This window comes from Eublepharis macularius, chromosome 1, assembly GCF_028583425.1.
Source record: "Eublepharis macularius isolate TG4126 chromosome 1, MPM_Emac_v1.0, whole genome shotgun sequence".
NCBI classification, from domain to species: domain Eukaryota; kingdom Metazoa; phylum Chordata; class Lepidosauria; order Squamata; family Eublepharidae; genus Eublepharis; species Eublepharis macularius.
In genome coordinates this window covers 105,750,234-105,773,155 of record NC_072790.1, presented here as the reverse complement: position 1 = coordinate 105,773,155, position 22,922 = coordinate 105,750,234, and the positions used below count along the sequence as shown (strand labels likewise).

Here is a 22,922-nt window from a genome sequence, read left to right as displayed (position 1 = left end):
AGGGTCCAATCTTTCTGATGAGGGAGAGGTCTTTAATGGTAGGAAGGAGCAGGTTCTCTGCAAATTTGGTGGGGGTTTCTTGAAAAATAGATTGGGGATTCTCTAACCAGATTAACCAGATATAGATGAAACATCCGCCCTGAGCCTGCTGTTGTGGGGAGGGTGGAATATAAATCGAAATAAATAAATAAATCGAATAAAAACATTGCTGAAACAAAGCATAAGCAATTAAACATATTTTTAACAAAGTGGAAATTACCCAATAGGAGCAGTGGGCAGTACCCAGTAAAATAGTCTACAGTCCCTGTCTCTTTTCATGGCACCTCTCTGAGCCATTTCTTATACCACAGCCCTATTGCCTGAGTAAGAAAGCCTTCCCGAATAATTCAGATTTGCATAGTTTGTGGAAAGCCAAGAGAGTGGGAGTTTTCCTGACCACCAAGACAGGTTATTCTATGAGGTGGAGGCGAATACAGAGAAAGCATGTGTACGGGCAGCTGTTGATTTTGCAGGATGGTATCTGCAGAAGGCCTTGTTCAGATGAGAAACTGCCATGGTGGAGAGAGGCAGTCCTGTAAATATGCTGGACCTAGTCCATGAACGGCTTTGTACGTGATAGCAATACCTTGAATTGAGCCAGGTCACTGATAGGTAGCTGATGGAGTGATTGCAGAATGGGAGTAATTTGCCTGGTCCACCTAGTTCCTTATAGTAAACAAGCTCCAGTGTTCTCCAATAGCTGGAATCTTTGAGTTGACTTTGAGGGGAGATCTATGTAAAATGCATTATGGACTTTTAATTTCAACGTTACTATGGTGTGGATCCAGCTGGCCAGATTGGCAAGTCTAAGTTGCAGTTGCATTTACTTGCCTCTCGAGCAGCAGTGCTACATCCAGTATAACCCCTATACTCTTAACTGAGTCAGCCAGGGTCAATTGAATCATGTCAAAGGTGGGAAGTACAATGTCCTTCAATCTCTTCATGTTTCCAACCAGCATCACTTCTCTCGTCTGGGTTCAATTTCAGTTTGTTACCTTTCAGCCGCTTGACCACAGCTGTCAGTGACTTAGGACCTCTACTGCATCACCTGGGGATTTGGATAGTAAGATATAGAGCTGGGTATCATCTGCATGTTGGTGGCATCCAGTTCCATAGCTATGAATGATTTCTCCTAAAGGCTTTACATAGAGGTTGAATAACATGGGGGATAAGCTTGCACTTCCTGGAACCCCGCAAGATAATTCCTACTTTAAAGCTAGCTGGTCCCCACAGCTACCATTTGAGTTCATTCTGTGAGCAACAATTTAAACCAACCCAAGACACATTCCACACTACCCACTTCTGCCTCAAAATAATTCAAGAGTGGCATCGTCTACTGTATCAAAGGCGGCAGACAGATCCAAGATGAGCAGCAAAGATGCTTGGCCTTTGTTTATATTCAGGCAGTTATAAGGGCAGAGGTACTAGCTGCACATTTGCTCTTTATAGCTCCACAACCAAAAGAATTAGAGACCTTTTTCCCAATGGAAGGTGGGAACTAGTACATTGTTGCAATATAGTATTATATTATAATACTTTTCAAACCTAGGGAAAGCTCTGTGGTAGCAGGGGGTGGCCTGAAGGAATGAGTCAAGGAAAGTGAATTCAATGAGAGCTAAAAGGAGAACTATCCCCTTCCCCCGCAAACTACTGGAAGAGACTGTGCAGGGTTCACAGCGGTGTTATAGCCCTGTACCCAAAAAGACTGTCCGTGGCTCATCCTTCCCTTCATTGTCTCATATTGGATATACAAATAAACTGTTTAGTTCTTCAGATGTCAATAAGTATTAAAATTACAAACCCTGTATTTACATTTTAGCTTTAGCTTTTTGCTGTGTTTCGCTTTTATTAAATCAAATATTTCAGCCACACATTGTACAATGATAGATGCTTATAGTTTGCTCAGACTTGCAGAGATGGAAAGAGAATATTTAAGTATCTGTCCAAATAGATTTTGCTTTCTGAAACCATTCATTAGTTATCTACTTGTAAATAATCAGATGTAGCCTTCAGTAGACCTTATCTGGTCCTGGAAGTGAAATAAAGCTTCTTCAGATGCTCTTCAAACCTCTTCTATCTGTGTTCTTTTCCAGGTTGGTTCTACTTTATCATAATAATATGAATAACGACCATTTTAAACACTATACCAGATACAATCCTTTGCTTCATTTGTTCTGCAGTATTCGCTAATGTAATAATATAACTTTATGAGAGTAGTGATTTGGCAGTCAACCTCAAAGTTCTACTTGTAGCTGGGGCTCTGAACCAATCCTCCAGCCAATCAAAGCCCTTGGAGTTTCACTGGATGGGAAGGGATGCGCCATCTCGGTTTAAGAGCAGCCTGGCACTGGAGTAGAAGCCTGTCTACTGTGTTGAAGAGGTCACAAAGGAACCTTGAATGCTGAGGAGCCCTGTCTGGGGTTGCCAGCTGTAGCTTAGGAAATTCATAGAGATTTGGGGGGTGGAACCTGGAGAGGGTGGGGTTTGTGGAGGGATGGGACCTCAGCAGAGTATAATGACATACAGTCCATCCTCCAAACTCACCCTTTCCTCCAGGTGAACTGATTTCTGTGCCCTGGAGTTCAGTTGTAAGTCTGGGACATCCCCAGCCCCCAGGTATTAATTTCCTACTCAATATCTGTGTTGTTATCTTAGGTTCAGGTTCAACAAGTTAACTTTCAGTAGGGAAAAAGCATAACCTCTGGGGAGTGGATTAAGAAGAGCAATTTGTACCTTTGTTCTTACTCTTTATCCTACACAAAACCTATAAATCATTTTCATTTTCTGTAAATAAATCTTTAGTGGTTGTTCTGCTCCAACTGTGTGCTGTCTATCTAGTCAAAATAGCTGTGAGAAAGGATTTTCTAATCACCTCACTATCAGGTACCACAGTATTAGAGCAACCAATAAAAGTCCTTTAGGGAACACAAAGCTACAGGTTACTATCTAGTTAATAAAAGGTTGTGTACCCCCTTTTTGTTAATAATGTGTCCACTGGGGTTTAATCTGAAGGAAAGGAGAGGCCAGAGCTTGGGGATAATAGGAGAGTATTCAGTCCAAGAAGCCTTTAATTGGAGGTCTCTCTCTCCTTCTCCATCTTCCATTATGCCAGGGCCCAAACCCACTTGAATTCAACTGACCCAGAAATTTCCTCATACACCAAGGTTCAAAGTGTTGGCTGGCCCTGAGAGTAAGGTGCTTAGACTTGCTGAAGCTGGGATATTCAGAAAAAGAGGATTAATAGTGGGGAAGACAGACACAGCAAGCGCAAACAAGCTGTAAGCCTGTATTGGTTTCAGTACATTGCTGCTGCCACCCCATCTCTCAGATCCGGTAGAGCTACCAAAGCCCTTCAAGCCCTACCCAACCCAGAGGTAGTTGCTCAGCTAATGAGATGGAATGTAGGTGAGACTTACTGTTTCCCTCAACCCACCTACACCCATAGTGGCTGCAATTGGGTCCCCTAAAGATGGGGAGCCCAACCATCTTATAGCTGCTGTTAGAACCCTAAGATCCTGTTTACTACAAATAAAAAGCATAGAAACAGCATTTTTTTTTACAATGTTATATGTAAAGAGGATTCGGCTACTTATATAAAGTAGTATACAGATTGTTTGCTAACTTCCATAAGCAGAACTTATGCAAGGAATCATTGCTGACTTTACCTTCTTTTCTGTTCCACCAGCCCTAAAAAACACTCTTGAAAGGTTACTCTTGAAATAAAATCCTAAAATTGAACACCAAAGAACAAATGACCCCAGTTTTATAGAACTGTAGCTGAAGTATGAAGTACATGTTAGAAGAAAAGAACTGATATTTTGTACCCTTGGGGAAACAATTGTGTGTTAAATGAATATACTTGGTACTGTTTCTGCTTGAGAACAGTTGTGCTTTTGGTCCTAATTAGTCACCCCATTTCTTCACAGGCCTCCAACTTCTTTGATAGATTAAAATCTGTTTGATATGACAAAAAGGACCATTATATTGTAGCTTCTTAACACATGATATAGGAAAGATTTATTTCAATAGACACACATTGAGGTGACCAAAGAAAGGGAAGATACATGTGAGATTCAGAAATCTTAGAAACAATATAGAAAATAGTAGTTTTGATGTAATATTGTAATGTGTGTTCGAAGGAAAATGAGAAATTTAATAGCTATCAAAGACTGTACATTTAAATATAGTTAATAGCAGAATCTGGTTTGTCAGCCTGATCCATTGATGTGCATCAAAGAAAGGAGTCCTTTAGAAACTGATGTCCTTTTGGAGGCTATTCCAGGAATTTTCCTAGGTTTTGGTATTTGCCAAATAATTACATGATATGGCTTCTTGAGGTAAGGAAAAACTAAATGGTGACTGTCTTGTTTATAATGATACTTCATCAATGTGAGGATGTCATTATAAGAGGGAAACTTTTCTTTAATATTAATATCTTGGATAAACTAAAGTTGCAAGATCCTAGAAACAATCAGACACTGTTTAAATTATGCATTTATGCTAGCAATTGAATTTGAGATTTAAAAGATTTTATATATTTGTATTTTTAGAATGCAGAAGTCTCTGTTTTTGAAGTGAACATTCGTTTTGTTGGTGGGCTGCTTTCAGCATACTATCTTTCTGGAGAAGAGGTAAGGTTGTCATTCCAATTAATCAAGTTTAAAGTTGCAAGTGTAAGTCCAAAGTTCTTAAGTGACAGGATATAGTTCAATAACATGATCTTGAATATGTGATCCCCTAGTGCTAGTCTCAATTGAGTATGTCTGTTTTTTAAAAGGTTACCTATAATTTAGCATCTGGGGACCAAAAGATGTTTGTGATCCATGTATAGCTCTCATTGTGATACATATGTATTCAGTATTCCTGATATTTGGATCTAGAAATACCGGTATAGTATCCATATCTGGGTTTTAATCAGGAATCCAAATATATCCTATCAGGAGGGCCAGGGAGCATTTTTTGTGCAAACTTAACCAAAAATGCAGGGAGCCTAGTCCCCTATGTCCACTACAGACTACCACCACCCAAGTTTCAAGAAGATTGGACCATGGCAGTCCAATTCTTTGGGCGCCAAACAAGGTGCCTCCAGCCACTTTCCATTATTTCTTATGAGGGGGATGGAATTACTAAGCAAAGAAACCTTAATTAAGACACAGGGGCAAACCCTGGCCAAAAGCAAATCCCAGTGTAAGCTGAACCAACAAAGTCCAACAGAACCAACGCAAACTAGAGAATCCCAGCAGAACCAATATCAAACCACAGAATCTTGGCAGAACCAAAGTGAAGCAAAAGATGCTCTTCGAAGCCTAAAAGAATCAATGTCACTCTCAGAAGTCAGGCAAAACCAGGGCAATGTGATAACACAACAGAACACAAAATATATAACAAAATATAACAAATACTAAACTATACCAACAAGCAAAAAACAATCTTCCTCCCACAACAGCAAGAAATACTACACAACCATTAGAAAACAAGCAAAACAACATACAACAGTAAAAGCAATTAAACAAAGTTTTAAAAGAAAGTTTTAAAGGAAAAAAGGCTTGCCCTTTTCCCTTAGCCAACACCAGGCCACCTCCCCCCCCCCAAAAGCAGGAAAACTGTAAGAATTTTTTTTTTTTAAATGATGACTTCTCAAACCAGTCCAGGTAGGCAGCAGTTCCTCAAGTGGTCCCAGGCTGGCAACAGAGTAATCAAAAAGGCACAGATCCAAGAGGCAGACTCCCAGAACAGCCAGAGGGTCAGAACACTCAACAGCACACTCGCCAGAAATCTCACTCTAAAATGGAGTGCTCTGAGCCAGGCCTGCTTTTATGTTATTGGCAAGAATTTGAAAGTTATCCCATCAAAGAATCCCTGGGATTGGCCAGATCACTAGAGCTCCTCCTATACCACATCCCATTGGCCACTCACTCCCCCCCCCTGCTGCCTGGGGAAAAAAGCCCAGGAAAAATCAAGAAGGGAGAAGCCAGCCAGCTTTAAAATGGTTGATGTAGTGATTCCCGAATAAAACCAAATAATTTGAGTATATTCGGAACCACTATTCAGTATATATGAATATATTCAAGTATGCCAAATATACCCAAATAAGGTATTATTTGAGTATATATTTGGATTAGGAATTAGAAATGGCACAACCTTAGCTTGATGCTTGGTGCCAGTGATGGACAATGAGTGATTCCACACACGTTGGATAATGCACTTCCAATCCTCTTTATAGATCATTTGGAACAGATTTTTTTGTGTGCGGAACAAAAAATCCACCTCAAACGATTGATAAAGTGCATTGAAAGTGCATTATCCAGCATGTGCGGAATCAGCCAATATACAGTATATCTGCTAATCTATCAGAATGACTTTATTCCCTATTTTATGCTCTGCAAATGGTCCAGTGCTATTAATTATAAATACTTTTTAACTATTCCTACTCAACCAGATGGACATTTACCTTCCATTTCTTACAGTGTAATCCTAAACACAGTTACTCCAGTCTAAGCCCATTAATTTCATTTGACTGGAGTAACTCTGCTTAGGATTTCACTGTCAGAGCGCAGTGATCTAACCAGTTAACTACTACTAACCCTTGTTTCTGGATATTTATTACTTGGTAATGTAAGGCAGAACAGTTACACGACAAAAGAAAAAGTGAAGACTTGAAAGTATTTTTTTAAATGCATAATATTTTTACTGATTATCCTTTGACCTTAAGGCCCTGTTCATTTATTCATTTCACACTCTATTCATTTTAAATCACTAGTAATCAGTCAGTTAGTATGTAACTGTATTCAGGAAATACAAAAATAACAAATGAATTTTTTCATGGGATATATTATGAATGGAAGATCATTAGCTTCTATCCACTAGAGTGATTCCGCAAGACACAGGATTTCTGTCAACAGAGTATTTCTTTCTCACCTTCTTCCTCCTGGAGCAGCCTAAAAATGGTGGCCCATTGGCTGCATTAGAAGATAAGAAAGTAACGTTCCTTTTTTAAATTTTTTTTTATTGGATTAGAAATCAATATAATGCTCATTACAATCAATTCCCTTTAAATATTCTAGTTCTAACCCCCTCCCTTCCCCCCCCTTTTGTTGACTTCCAACAGTTTTCCAACCCCTTGTCCATTTTTTCCCTTACTCATTTCAGACTTACTTTATTCTATTAAACATATACTTTCATTCTCTTCGAAGCTTATCTATTATAACACAGTGCTATCTCTATTCCCTTTCCCACTTAACTAAGTATTACATTCCTGACATATATTCTTTAATAATGTAACATTTTATCTGATTTTTGTACTCTATACTCTATCTTACTCATGCTAGTCTCGTCAATATGGGACAATCAATTTGTCCCCTGTTCTGCATAACTCTAAGTACTTCTATAAACATTGTATACATTCAATATAAGTCAATCAATTTGACTTGTACTCTATATGTTGCTATTTACTTCCTTCCACCCTTCTTATATTCATTCTATTTTAATTATATAGTTTACCTATTATACAGTTATCCGCCAGAAGCATACTTAGTTAACTTATCCCCTTACAATTCTTAAAATAACACCTCTATAGTTTAATACCGTATATAATAATCTAATAAAACAATTGCTTAGAACTTCTTCTTTAACTTCCCTCCCCCCAGTAAAGTCACTTCTCTCTTCTTTTATTGTATTTCAGTAATTTTCAAACTGCCACAGTTCTCCTCCCACCTCCCATTTTTTCACCAAATATTGCTTCAGCTTCTCCCAATCCATATTAAACTGTCCTGGATCGAGATCTCTCAGTTTCCTTGTCATTTTGTCCATTTCTGCCATGTACAGCAATTTGTAAACCCAGTCCTCCATAGTTGGCACTTCTTGTACTTTCCACTTTTGCGCATACAAAAGTCTAGCCGCTGCTGTCATATAAAATAACAACGTCCTGTATTGTGCTGGAATATCCTCCATTCCCAAGTTCAATAGTAGGAGTTCTGGGTTCTTATTAATTTGAAATTGTAAAATCTCGCTTATTGCTTCTGTTATTTCCCCCCAGTACTGCCTAGCTACCTCACAAGTCCACCACATGTGATACAACGATCCTTCATGCTTTTTACATTTCCAGCATTTATTAGACATATTAGAATTCCCTAGTGCAATTTTCTTTGGTGTCAAATACCAACGGTAAATCATTTTATAAACATTTTCCTTAATATTGGTGCATGTCGTAATCTTCATCATATTTTTCCACAAGTGCTCCCACGCCCCCATTGTTATCTCTTTGTTAAAATTTATTGCCCACTTCACCATTTGAACTTTAACTATCTCATCTTCTGTCAACCATTTTAACAACACTTTATAAGTCTTAGAGATTTCCTTTTTATCCTCTCGCAAAATTACCTCCTCTAATTCCGAATTCTCCATTCTTATCCCTCCCTTCACGCAGATCTCTGATCTGTCTATATTGAAACCAATCATAACTTGGAGACAACTCATCCTGCGTTTTAATTCTTAATTTAGAAGATTCTATTCTTGTTATCTCCTTATACGTTAAACATTGTTGTTCATTATCGACAGTTCTCGGATCTATTACTTCGTATGGGACCACCCAGGCAGGTATTCCGTCCTGTAGGTAATTTCTGTACTTCTTCCAAATTGTGAAGAGGCTTCTCCGAATGTAGTGGTGCAAAAAAAATAGAGTCTGCTTTTACTTTATCATACCACAAATATGCGTGCCATCCGAATATTTTTTTTATATCCTTCTAAGGCCAGTAGTTTGCGGTTTTTCAGCGTCATCCAATCTTTCAACCACACCAGGCAGATTGCATCATGGTAGAGTCTTAAATTGGGCAGCTGCATTCCACCTCTCTCTTTTGAGTCCTGCAATACTTTCATTTTCACTCGAGGCTTCTTGCCTGCCCAGACAAAATCCGATATTTTCCTCTGCCATTTTTCAAATTGCTTAGAATCCCGGATGATTGGTATTGTTTGTAACAGAAACATCACTCTCGGCAACACATTCATTTTAACTACTGCAATTCTTCCCAACCATGACAAATTCAATCTATTCCATTTAATCAAGTCTTGCTCTGTGTCCACAATTTCTCATAGTTATTCTTAAACAAATCTATATTCTTTGCAGTCAGTTCAATTCCCAGATATTTCACCTTATTTGTTACTTCACAGTCTGTTATTTCCGTTAATTGCTGTTGTTTTTGTTTAGTCATATTTTTGCATAATATCTTTGACTTCTTTTTATTTACATAAAATCCCGCCAAATCTCCAAATTCCTTAATTTTCTCTATTACCTTTGGCATGTTCTCAATTGGGTCCTCTACAATTAACATTATATCATCCGCAAATGCTCTGACCTTATAGGAAAAGTCTTTTATTTTTATTCCACGGATTGCATCATCTTCTCGAATCTGTATCATCAATATTTCCAGAACCAAAATAAACAACAGTGGGGACAACGGGCAACCTTGTCTTGTACCTTTACCTATACTCAATTTCTTAGTCACCTCATCATTCACCACAATTGCTGCACTCTGGTCTTTGTAAATTTCTTTCACTGCTCTTATGAATCTTTCCCCCATTTGTAGCTGTTCCATGGTGGCAAACATAAAGTCCCAGTTCAAATTATCAAATGCTTTTTCAGCGTCTACGAAGAAGAAACCAACCTCCTTATCACATCGTTTGTCATAATATTCAATAGCATTTATCACTGTCCTTAAATTGTCTTTAATTTGTCTATTTGGTAAAAAACCAGCTTGTTCCTCCGCAATAACTTCGGACAACCATCCTTTTACTCTTTCCGCCAGTATCTTCGCAAAAATTTTATAATCATTGTTTAATAACGAAATAGGTCTGTAATTTTTGACATTGGTCAAGTCCTGTCCCTCTTTAGGGATCAATGATATGTTGGCCTCGCTCCAAGTATCTGGAGTCCTTTGATCCTTCAATACTCCGTTGATCACTTCCCTTAAAAATGGCACCAGTTCGTTGGCCATTACCTTGTAAAATTTAGCTGTAAGTCCATCTGGGCCTGGCGCCTTTCCCAAATTTGTTGACTGTATTGCGTTCCTTAACTCTTCTTCCGTTACTTCACTGTTCAGTTTATTCCTCCATCTTTCCGAAATTACTGGGAGCTTCATTTTACCCAAGTAACTCGCTATTGAGTCTTCGTTCACTTCTTTTTTATTATATAACTTTGCATAAAATTTATAGAAGGCTCTACTAATGGCGGTCTGTTCCAGGCAAACTTTATTGTCATCACATATTTTATTTATTGTTCACTTCTCCTTTCTCTTCTTTAATTGCCACGCCAAATATTTCCCAGATTTATTTGCCCCTTCAAACGACTTTTGATTCATTCTCTTAAGATTCCATTCCAATTCCTTATTGTTCATTGCCATCAACTGCAAGATGCAAGAATTATCTGGTCATAGGAAAGTTCGTCTAATTGCTTCCTCAAAGAAGCTTTCTTTTGCTCCATTAGGTGCATAAATTCCAATCACCAAGACTCTCTTTAAATTCCATGTACATTCCACTGCTAAAAATCTGGCTTCCACATCTCTCACCACTAATTTTGGCTGTAGCTCCTCTTTTATATACAATGCCACTCCCCTTTTTTCTTTTTTGAGGCCGCTACAAAGTCATTACCCAATTTATTCAATTTAAGATATTTTACATCCTGCTTTCTAATATGGGTCTCTTGTAAACACACAATATCACATTTTTGTTTTAATAGCCAGTGGAAAATGTTTTTTCTCTTATTAGGTGAATTAAGTCCATTTACATTCCAAGATAAAACTTTACACTCTGTATTCATAGCCTTGTTGTTGGTAAGTCCTTTTCATTGTCCCTAATGAACTTTTCCATTTCTAATTCATATCTGATGCGCTTTTTCACTCCCCCAAATTCAAAGGACATTCCTTCAGGCAATTCCCATCTGTACCTTATTTTCATGTCCTTCAGAATCTGGACTAGAGCTTTGTATTTTTTCCGGTCTAGCAACACCGATCTAGGTAACTCCTTCATGATGATAACCGTCTTGCCATCGACCTCCAATGGATCTTGAAATTTCCTACTCACAATCATTTCTCTTATATTTCTAGTCGTGAACTGCACAATCACGTCTCTTGGTAATTTCCTCTGGGTCGCAAATCTTGAATTTATTCTGTACACCACATCTAGGATAGCCACAGTTTCCTCCTCCTCCTTCCCCAGGTATTCAGCTAACACCTCAGTGATCTGTTCTTGGGCCGTCTTTCCTTCCACTTCCGGCAAGCCACGAAACCTCAGCTGCTTCTCCATATGTTTGCTCTCCGCAACTGCCATTCTTCCCCTCATCACCCTCATCTCCGTTCGTTGCGTGTCTGCTAGGGTCTCCACCGCATTTTCCACTACATTGACTCTTTGCTGTGTCGCTTGCAGGTCATTTTGTATCGTTTCCATACCCTTCTTCACTTCTGCCAGTTCATTCTTAAGTGTCTCTTTAAACTCTTTCGCCAGCTCAGGTATCATATCCTTAAGCTCCTTAATCCCTTCTGAAAGTTTTTTATCCATGTTCTCTATTGCCGCTTGCCACTCTTTTTTCGACATCATGGAGCTTGCTTTACCTCGCTCCCACGAGTCTGCTCGCTTCCTTAGCTCCGTGGCGCTTGGCTTAGTGTCCTTTTAATTTAAATGTCCCGGTCTTTTTCCAAAAAAGTCATTTAAAGAGTCCAAAATGTCGGGCGTCTTTTCTCTATGGTTCCTCTATGGTTTTTGTAATCCAATATGGCTTACTTCCTCTTCCGCTAAAGCCGCAGCTCTTCCCCTTTCAAAAATGGCGATTCCCTTCTTCCTGTCGTCCAGAAAGGGCCGCTTCTCTCTAGCAACTCTATCACTATTACGTACTTCCTGTTTCCCGACTTCCCACAGCAGTTCTCGCGATGGTAAAACTTTCTCACAGCCTGATATCTCCTTGTAACCACAGGTATGTAAAACAATAGTCCAATTTCTTTAATAACTCCCTTTAACTTAGTCTTTTTTCTAATATAGTTCTTGCCGGATCCTCCCCTCCTTGTAATCAATCTGTTGCAGTTTAAAAGTCTACTTTAATGCTTCGTTGCTTTAAGTAATCTGTCCCGTTTCAAGAGATAGTGATCTTTACCTTCCCAAGCACTTTTCACGGGTTGTAATCGCTGTTTCAATCTCGGATTCCCATCAGTTCTTCTTATCCCTGTTGAAGCTTGGGCATGTAGGTCTTATGCCAACCGCATTGGCTCCAGGACTGCCGCAGAGATTTCAGCCGACCTGTCTTCGGGTGGGACCTCAAGGGACGGGAGGGAGTCCGTTGCGCAGGACCCCCCCTCGCCCGAGATCAACGCGCCCTGAGGTTCTTGAGCGTTCTATGCCTGTTCTCCGCCTGAGAACAGTTGGCCGCGGGCTCTTTTTGCCCCACCAGCTGTCAAAACAGCAGCCCGGACAGCTCAGCACTTAGAGCTGCGTTAGACCTTCATGGATCCCAAACCGGAAGTGAAGAAGAAAGTAACATTCCTTGAGCAGAAATCCTTCTGCCCATATAAATGCTTCAGTGAATCCAAGCTAATGACTTAAACCAGCCTGGTTCAAGTCTTAAATCAATTTTCTCTATTCTCTGGTACTTTAATCGCCAATGTGGGAATTCGAGGGATGGCCTTGCAGTGGCTTTTCTCCTTTCTCCACAGTCGGGGACAGAGGGTGGTGCTGGGGGAGAGAGTGTCCTCACGCCAGCCATTGGTGTGCAGTGTCCCACAGGGGGCGATACTCTCTCCCCTTTTGTTCAACCTTTATATGCACCCCCTCGCCCAGGTGGTGCAGAGTTTCAGACTGGGTTGTCACCAGTATGCGGATGACACCCAGTTATATCTGTTGATGGGCGGCCGACCTGAATCAGCCCCGGACATCCTGTTGAGAGCCTTGGAGGCAGTATCTGGTTGGGTGAAGCAGAGCAGACTGAAGCTGAACCCTGTGAAGATGGAGGTCCTGTATTTGGGCCATGGGCTGCAGGATACAGGGATTTGTCTTCCGGCATTTGAGGGGGCCCCGTTGGTGCCTGTCTTGTCAGTCAGGAGTCTTGGTGTGATCCTGGATTCCTCCTTATCTATAGAGGCTCAGGTCACGTCTGCGGCCCAGACTGCTTTTTTCCAACTACGGCAGGCTAGGCAATTTGCCCCCTATCTTTCAGTCCAGGACCTAACCACAGTGATCCATGCAATGGTCACCTCTAGGCTAGATTACTGTAACTCTCTCTACATAGGGCTACACTTGGGTCTGACCCAGAAACTACAGTGGGTCCAGAATGCTGCTGCTCAGGTCCTGATGGATTTAAGGTGATGGTGTTGACCTTTAAAGCCCTAAATGGACTGGGACCAGCATACCTGAGGGACCGTCTCTTCCCGTATGTACCCCAGAGAGCGCTTCGTTCAGCAGATAAGAACTTACTGGTGATCCCTGGCCCCAGGAAGGCTCATTCGGCCTCAACCAAGGCCAGGGCTTTTTCGGTACTGGCCCCAACCTGGTGGAACTCTCTGTCTGAAGACACTTGGGCTCGCCAAGATCTGGTATCATTTTGGCGGGCCTGCAAGACTGAGATGTTCCGCCCGGCACATGGTTGAGGCCAGTATTAGGACCATCATTGAGCCTCCCGTCACCTTCTCCTATCCAATGACATCCTGTTCATCCGGGTGTCTCCCTCTTTGTATTTGAGGGCAGGAATGTGCAATAGGCCATCTGAGTGATGATTTTATGAGATGATTTTAATTGTATTTATATAATGTATTTATGAATGTTGTACCCCGTCCTGAGCCTGCTTGCGGGGAGGGTGCGCTAAATACCAAGTAAAGTTAAGTTTAAAAACTGAGCTGAGGGCTGTGGCTCAATTCACACATTTAGCAATCACCCAAAACACGGTTTGGAGAATCTGGAGTTTGCGGCAGGATTATGCACTTTTTTTTTCATTATTTGATCTTGCATGCACAGTACTTTCTCCCTCGCATAGTTTGTCATAACATTGTTCATTGTGACATCTGAAGTTGCTTCTTCCTTATAAGATTTTTGTTTGTTTTTATTATGCAGATATTTCGAAAGAAAGCAGTGGAACTAGGAAAGAAGTTGCTTCCAGCCTTTAATACTCCTACAGGAATTCCTTGGGCATTGTTGAATATCAAAAGGTAAAAATGAGCCAATTACTTTTTTAAAGTTTCTATACCTTTATTGAATCACAGAATCACAGAGTTGGAAGGGGCCATACAGACCCTCTAGTTCAACCCCCTGCCCAATGCAGGATGAGCCTAAAGCATCCTTGACAAATATTCATCCAACCTCTTCTTGAAAACTGCCAGTGAAGGGGAGATCACCACCTCCCTAAGCAGCTGATTCCACTTTTGAACTACTCTGACCGTGAAAAAGATTTTCCTAATATCCAGCCGGTACCTTTCTGCATGTAGTTTAAGCCCGTTGCTTCGAGTCCTATCCTCTGCTGCCAACTGGAACAGCTCCTTGCCCTCCTCCAAATGACAGCCTTTCAGATATTTAAAGAGAGCAATCATGTTCCCCCTCAATCTCCTCTTCTCCAAACTAAACATTCCCAAGGCCCTCAGCCTTTCCTCGTAGGGCTCAGTCTCCAGACCCCTGATCATTCTCGTCACTCTCTTCTGCACCCTCTCAATTTTGTCTACATCCTTTTTGAAGTGAGGCCTCCAGAACTGCACACAGTACTCCAGGTGCAGCCTGACCAAGGCAGTATAGAGAGGGACTATGACCTCCTGTGATTTCGATGCAATGGCCCTTTTGATACAACCCAAGACCGAGTTTGCCTTTTTTGCCACCACATCACATCAACTGCTCATATTGAGGTTACAGTCCAATCTTACAGTCTTACAAATTTATGCAGTCCAAGATCTCTTTTGCATATGCTACTACCCAGAAGTGTATCCCCCATCCTGTATTTGTGCTTCACATTTTTGTGGTCCAGATGTCATACTGTGCACTTATCTATGTTGAATTGCATCCTGTTCACAACCACCCACTTCTCCAGAGTATTCAGGTGTTGTTGAATTTTAACTCTATCTTCTTGGGTGTTTGCCATTCCTCCCAGTTCGGTATCGTCAGCAAAATTTAATGAGTAGCCCATTTACCCCTTCATCCAGATCATTGAAAAAAATACTGAAAAGTACCGGACCCAAAACCGAGCCCTGTGACACCCCACTGGACACCTCCCTCCAATGTGATGAAATGCCATTGACCACCACTCTTCGGGTGTGGTCCTCTAACCAGTTCCCTATCCACCGAACTGTCCTGTAGTCCAGTCCACCGTCTTCCAGTTTACCCATTAGAATGTCATGGGGAACCTTGTCAAAAGCTTTACTGAAATCCAGGTAAATCACGTCAACAGAGTTCCCACAATCCAGTAAGCTCATCACTTGATCAAAGAAAGGAAACCAGGTTGGTCTGACAAGATCTGTTGGGGACAAAACCATGTTGACTTCCCCGGATCACTAAGCAGTCCTTCAGATGCTTACAGATCAATCCCTTAAACTGTGCTCTAGTATCTTCCCAGCAATAGAAGCCAGGTCATTCTTCTTCCCTTCCTTAAAGATTGGGATAACATTCGTTCTTCTCCAATCTTGTGGCACATCCCCAGTCCTCCAGGAGGCCTTGAAGATGATGGACAGAGGCTCTGCAAGTTCTCTAGAAAGTTATTTGAGCACTCTTGGGTGCACACCATCCAGCCCAGGGGATTTGTATTTGTCCAGTGCAGCCAGGTACCTCTCCACAACCTCTCTGTCAATGTCAACTAGCCACCCAGGTGTCCTGTCATGTCTACTACCATCTCTAGATGGGCTTGAGTTCTTCAGGGAGAAAACACAGGCAAAAAAGTCATTAAAGCTGTCTGCTTTTTCTCTGTCCTCTATCAGAGTTTCTCCTTCCACTCCCAACAGCGATCCAATTGCCTCTTTTACCTTGTGTTTGCTTCTCACATATCTGTAGAAGTTTTTCTTATTGTAGCGAGTCCCCTTGGCCAGATCCAGCTCATACTGAGCTTTGGCTTCTCTGATGGCTGATCTGCAGTACCTCGTAACCTTCATATATTCCTCTTTAGAGGTCTGGCCTTCTCTCCATTTCCTGAACATTTCCTTTTTCTCCCTTAGCTTATTCTGGAGCTCTCTGTTCATCCACATTGGTTTCTTGGAGCCCTTGCCATGGTTCCGTCTTGCTGGAATAGTGAGGGCTTGAGCTTGCAAAAGCTCATGTTTGAGAAGAGCTCAGCCTTCACTCGCTCCTTTCCCTTCCAGCACACTCCCCTATGAAATGACTCTCATCAAGCCTCTGAGTTCATTGAAGTCGGCCTTATGAAAATCTAACCCTACGAAAATCTAACCTACGAGTCTGGCTACGAACTTCCTTGGCCCCGTACGGCAACTGGAATTCAAAGAGGACATGGTCACTTCCTCCTAAGTTCCTCACCACCTTTACCCTGTGTTCCAGGAAAAAAGCAGCATATACATATGCTAAATTTGTGTAACAATTGTGATATGGAAGTCCTGCAGATAAACTTTCCTTTGTGTCACCAGTTATATTCCAGGTTTCTTGGGATAAACTCTTGCTATGAATGCATTATCAGTTTCGCTTTTAATGTATTTTTGAATAAAGCTGTAGACACTTCTACCAACTGAAATGAGTTTTTTTTCTTTATGAGTCACCCATTTCGAAATTTGCTGTTTTAAAAATATACTTCAGTAAAATAGTAAAATTGACCATAACAATATTATTCTAGGTTAGGTCACTATTTCTCAAATTCTGATTTTCTAAAATTAGAGTTTTTATTCTGGATTCATTCTTCTTTGGCAAGTAGTAAACAAATTGGTAAGAATTACACACACAAAAATGCATCCACAAATTTATGCAGAAATCCATTTGTTTTTCTAGTAAAGGTTAAAATCAAAAGAAGGTGGAATATACTACTTAAAGTAAACCAAGCAGAAATCCTGCTGCACTGTAAAGACTAACAAAATAGAATAAAATTATTAGCTTTTAAGATGCTTTAAGACTCTTCAGTGTTCATTGCAGTAGACTTAACAGTAACCATTAACATCAGTGGACTTAGAACAGTGTGACACTGTTTAGGATTGCATTATTGCATAGCAACACAGCTGCACAATTGTTTATAACATATTTTTCACATGAAATGATAACTTTTTTTTTTACCTCTCTGATACAGAGTGAGAGTGAATCGATATATTTATTTACTTCATTTTGTAACCCACCTTTCTCCCCAGTGGAGACCCAAAGCAGCTTACATCATTCTCATCTCCATTTTGTCCTCTAAACAACCCTGTGAGATAGGTTAGGTGGAGTATGACAGGTCCAAGGACACCCAGCCAGCTTCCATGGCAGAGCTGGGCTTTGAACCTGTGTCTCTTGATCCTAGTCCAACAGTCTAACCACTACACCACACTGGCTCTAATGATCTAATTCTCAACATAGCCAAATCTGTGGTTACTTAAATCCTGAGACTGGAACCATGTAGAGACAAGACAGATATTTTTACAAATGTGAAAAAGCCCCAGGTTTGCTGAAAAATATATATAAGCAGCACTTGCATCTTTAAGAAATGAAAGCTCGTAATGGTTGTTACTAGGCAACCACACAGCTTTTAAGCCCTTGTTTCTGTCAGTAAAAGATTAGGGAAGCGATAGGCTCTTCTGGCCTTTGAGGGAGAATGGGCCACGGCTAGGACAAGTGGCATCTACCAGATGACTTGTTATCATGCAACTTGCATGATAGCAAGTTTGCTGTTGTTACTGTTCAACAACAGCCACCCCACAAAAAGTAATTGTTAGAGTATCAGACTAGGATCTGGGAGACCCAGGTTCCAATCATCATCGTGCCATGGAAACTCACTGGGTGACCTTGGGCCAGTTATACATTCTCAGCTTTACTTACCTCACAGAGTTGTGTGGATAAAATGGAGGAGAACGATATAAGCTGTTTTGAGTTCCCATTGAGGACATAAATGAAAGTCAGGTATAAGTGAAGAAAATAAATAATAAAAATAGCTGACTTTTCCTCAGAACTCTACTAGGTGTGGACCCTTGGTCAGGTTTTCAGAAATGTGTGCGCTGTCACAATCTTGATGGGACAACTGTTTTCACGTAATACATTATTGATTTTGGAATTCCCACATGGAGTTGATATTGAAACACAAACTGTTACATTAAGTGCTCCTTCATGCTGTTCAGCAAACATTGCCAGTGTTGATATTCTTCCTTATACTCTGGATGCATCTTAAGTGTTTTTACTAATATTTTCACTCTTTTTCTAATGTTAAGAGAGCCTTTTAATTAGTAGGAAGAATATAAACAAACTGTTAGTTACATGATTGTGGGTACCAAAAACGTTGAAGGGAAATTGTGTGATTGAACATATTGTATGCTTTAACTGCTACCTAGCCAGAAATCTTGATTAGATTAGCATACTTCATTCAAAGGCATTTGTATAACAAAAAAGGTTAGGAAGTTGTATTCTGCTTATTTGCTATTTGCTTGATGATTAAAAAAAACCCCTTACTATGCCAAGATTAATAGTTGTAATTGACATCTCTCTCTTGTTATATGTTATGACTCTCAATTCATTTATCATAAATGCAGATATTGTGACAAACTGAACACTATTTTAGATAATGTTCTTGTAGCTTTTCATTAAGGAAAATTGATTGAATGTCAGTCAAAAGCCCTAAGGTATGTACATCATTAGAAATATAAAAACATATATTTAGGTCATGAAAAGCTCCGAGAGCTATACAAAAAAAATTAACTGTCAAAGGTTGCCAGCAACTAAAGATCAGTTTCACTACTATACTTTAAAATGTTACAAAATAAAGATAACAGGCATTAGATACAGTAGTGATAAATAATGTGTTTCAGCCCCTGTCTTCAACAAGTCCTGAGCACTAGGTTGCCACAGCATCTAGTCTTTTCAATAAACACAACCCCTTCATCTCTTATTGTCTCTTAGCTAGACTGTTGATGTTCTCCATAGTTCATTGTCGTTCTTCTGTGCCTCCACACATGGGACTGCGCAGGCGCAGGCCAGCCGCCAGAAGATTCTTTACTGCTTTTTTGCTCCAAAGGAGCCGTTGGTCGCAAGTGCACAGCGACCGTTTCCCACCCAAACGGTCACGTTCCCAACGGCAAGCAACAGCCCCTTCCCTCAGTTCTCTTCTTGCCGCCGCTAGAATTGAACGCCTGCTTCACAGCTCCGTGATCGAGTGTTTTTTCTTATTGGATATTTCGGTACTGACTTGGATTTTGGACTTAGACAACGCATCTTCTGACTGATTTGGGCTAATTCTGGACTTGGTGTGTATTGACCTGGCTTGTTTTGACGATGCGAAATCTCGACCCCTTATGGCTTCTAAGACCTTATTCAAGCGCTGTGCCCAGTGCCAAATGAAAATGACCCAGACCAATGGACACAATCTGTGTCTGTTTTGCCTCGGGGAGGGTCATAATGTACCAGCATGCAAGATCTGCCAGAAATTCACTCATAAAGCGAGACAGGAGAGGTCTCTGCGATTAAAAGAATCGCTGTGGCACAAAGTGTTGGATGGTGAGGAAACTCCGAGACCCCTTTCAGTAGCGGGGAAAACTCCGTTGTCCTCCCCAAAGGCCACTCAAAGTCCTACTCCAGCCGGGAGGCATTCGAGAGCGGGCTCAGTTGTGTCTTCCAAGTCGGTATCAAGATCTAGACCGACGAGTAAGACAACTTCGAGGGCAGGATCTGAGGTGGCAAAGTCCCCCAAAACACCTAGGGAGACAGTGCCTCAAAAATCGAATCTGACAGGAAAGTCGGTGTCGAAGCCAGGGTTGGATGGCAGTGCAGTTTCGGCATCAGATCAGAAGAGCAAGCCAGGTCCCACACCGGATCCGACTGGCGTGTCGACTCTGACGGCGGATCCGACTAGTGTATCGGCTCCGACAGCAGATCCGAGGAGTATTGCTACTCCAAGACCGGAGGTTTGGAAGGAGTCGACGGCCAAGAGGGCTTCGGATCTGAGAGCCAGTTTGGAACCTCCGTCAAAGAAGCCGAAGAAGTCTAAACATTGACATCCTCGGTCCCCACAGCACCGATCGACTGATGACGTGGTGTTAGTTTCTCCATGCGTGCCCTCACCTCACTTGAATTCCCTGGACCCTTCTGGCCTTGATGAGGAGGTGCCGGACCTGGGTGCATTTGTCGTAGTCTCCAGCGAGCATCGTTCCCCATCATCGGAACTGAGCCTGACTACCCATTGTCGGATCCAACGACACTCTGCCAGAAAGCCATCTCCCGCGTCTCCGGCTTCATCCACTCGGAGCCGACACCGGTTGTCTGAGGAAGAGAGTGCAGGCTCAGAGCGTTCCCTGGCTTCGCAACACCATCAGGCCTGTTATATTCCGGCCCCATATCGTTGCGAGTGGAAGAGTGCGCTGACGGGGTATGACTCCTCGGATCCGAGACCATCAACGTCCAGGCAGCGTGGATGGCTACCTCCACCATTCCCAACGGACGTTCGTCTGCCCCTGTTTCCGATGTTTAGGAGGTTGATGTCGAGTGCTCCAAGTATGGAGCCGAATCATTGTCGGATCCATCCCCAGATGACAACGTGGGTCTGAGTACGAGTTCCCCTTTTGAGGACCTCCGTATCTACACTGACCAGATGGCCTGCATGGCGAAGGCATTGGAGATTGACATATCCTCCGCAGTGCCCAGGACAAAGGACAAGCTGCTGTGCCGCATCTACAGTGAGAACCCAGCAACAGTGGGATTCCCAATGCTGGAAGGCCTGGAAGAGATAGTGGAGAAAGTGTGGAAAATGCCTTCAGATCTGCCAGCAACATCAAAGCGTATTGAGCAGATGTACAAGATCAAGCAAGGCACGTGGCAATCACTTGTCAAGCATCCTCCACCATCATCCCTGATAGCTGATGAAATTCAGCACAGGAGATCTGGTTCCTCCTCTGCCCCACCTGATAAGGAGGGAAGGAAGATTGATGCCCTAGGCAGATGCCAATACTCCATCTCAGCGTTGGGCCTCCGTATAGCCAACTACCAAACTATCATGGCTGGCTATCAATTATACTTGTGGGAGAAGCTATCCTCTTATGTCGCTGACTTGCCTGCAGACAAGAAGGCTGTGGTGTCCCTGCTGCAAAATGAAGCAGTTCACCTTTCAAAGCAGCAAATGAACACAGGGAGCCATGCCGCAGATACTGCTGCCCGGGGTATGTCAGCTGCAGTGCTCTTGAGAAGGCACTCTTGGCTGCGGTCAACGGCTCTCCCCATGGAGGTGAGAACCAAGATTGAGAATTTGCCATTTGAGGGAGATTCCCTATTTTGCAGCACGACGGACGAGGCTCTGAAAAAGAAGGAGGATAGGCAGACGGCTCAGTCGTTGGGAGTGGCCTTGGCTGAGAGGTCTGCACTTAAGCTACGGTATTCGACCAGATACAATCCATACCAGTATCATGGAAGATACCAGCACCGTCCCTACTTCCAACACAACCCCGCATCCCAACGCCAGTTCACTGCTGCGCAGCCACCAAGGAGACGTAGGCCATTCAAGCCCCGTCCATCTCATGCCCCTGCCCAGCAAAAAGATCTGCAGGGAGCAGGGAGGCAGTTCTGACAGAACAAAGCAACCACAGCCCTGAATTTCTCGGACAGGCTGAAGCCTTTCCTGTTTGAATGGGAGTCAATAACATCTGACTCATGGGTCTTAACAATTGTTAATAAAGGCTATGGGTTGGAATTCAGTGAACTGCCTGTGTGTATTCCACCATCAAGGGTGGAACTGGAGGATGAGATCATGTCTCTGTTGGCCAAGGGTGCTGTGGAGGAAGTGGCATATGAGGAGTCTGAGAAAGGCTTCTTTTCTCGCTTCTTCCTGGTTCCCAAAAAAGATGGGGGTTTACGTCCCATTCTAGATTTAAGGGGACTTAAAGTTACAAAGTTTAAGATGGTCACATTGTCTGCAGTAATTTCTTTGTTAAAGAAAGGGGCTTGGTTTGCTGTCCTTGGCCTGAAGGACGCCTATTTCCATGTTGGAATACTAGAGGAACACAGAAAATTTCTGGGGTTCGTTTACAAGTGAAGGGTGTTCCGTTACAGGGTGCTTCCCTTTGGCCTATCTATGGCACCATGAGTATTTACTAAGTGTGTGGCGTCTGTGGTGTCTTTCCTTCAGGTGAATGGCTGTACCATCTTTCCGTATCTCGATGATTGGCTTATCGTGGCAGTCTCAGAGACTAAGCTGTTGCAAGATGTGGACTTAGTAGTCAGGACTTGCAAACGTTTAGGTCTGCTTGTAAATTTTGAAAAATCAAAACTGGTACCAAGCCGTGTCTTACATTGGTGCTGTATTGGACTCAGTAAAGGGTAAAGCACTACTGCCTCAGGAAAGAGCTAAGTCTCTGAGGGGTTTAATTTCCATGTTTAAAAGAAATCGTTTCCAATCTGTGCACACAATTCAATGTTTACTGGGTCATATGGCAGCTGCTACATCAGTCGTACCTTTTGCGAGACTACATATGTGTCCGCTTCAAAATTGGTTTGTGCGAAGGTACAATGCTCTGCAGCACCCTCCATCTCTCAAGTTCTCGATACCTAGGGTCATCCTGTCCTCCCTTGACTGGTGGCTGTCGGATGACAATTTGTTTAAAGGAACCCTGTTTGGTTTTTTCCTTATTTTCTGAAGCTTGGTACTCTCCCATGTGTGGAGGCACAGAAGAACGACGATGAAAACAGGGTTGACATACCTGTAACTTTTGTTCATCAAGTTCTTCTGTGCTGACACACATCCCTCCCTCCTGCCCCGCTGTGAATTCCAGAAATAC

At 42.1% G+C, this 22,922-nt stretch overlaps 1 protein-coding gene across 1 annotated transcript in view; it reads left to right on the top strand.

Moving 5' to 3' along the window:
* MAN1A1 (mannosidase alpha class 1A member 1) overlaps positions 1-22,922 on the top strand; it is a 110,723-nt gene that overhangs the window by 28,946 nt on the left and 58,855 nt on the right. Inside the window, exons 4-5 of the mRNA XM_054987735.1 lie at positions 4,590-4,670; positions 14,122-14,216. Of these exons, the coding sequence (XP_054843710.1) occupies positions 4,590-4,670; positions 14,122-14,216 (176 nt within the window). The remainder of the gene's footprint in view (positions 1-4,589; positions 4,671-14,121; positions 14,217-22,922) is intronic.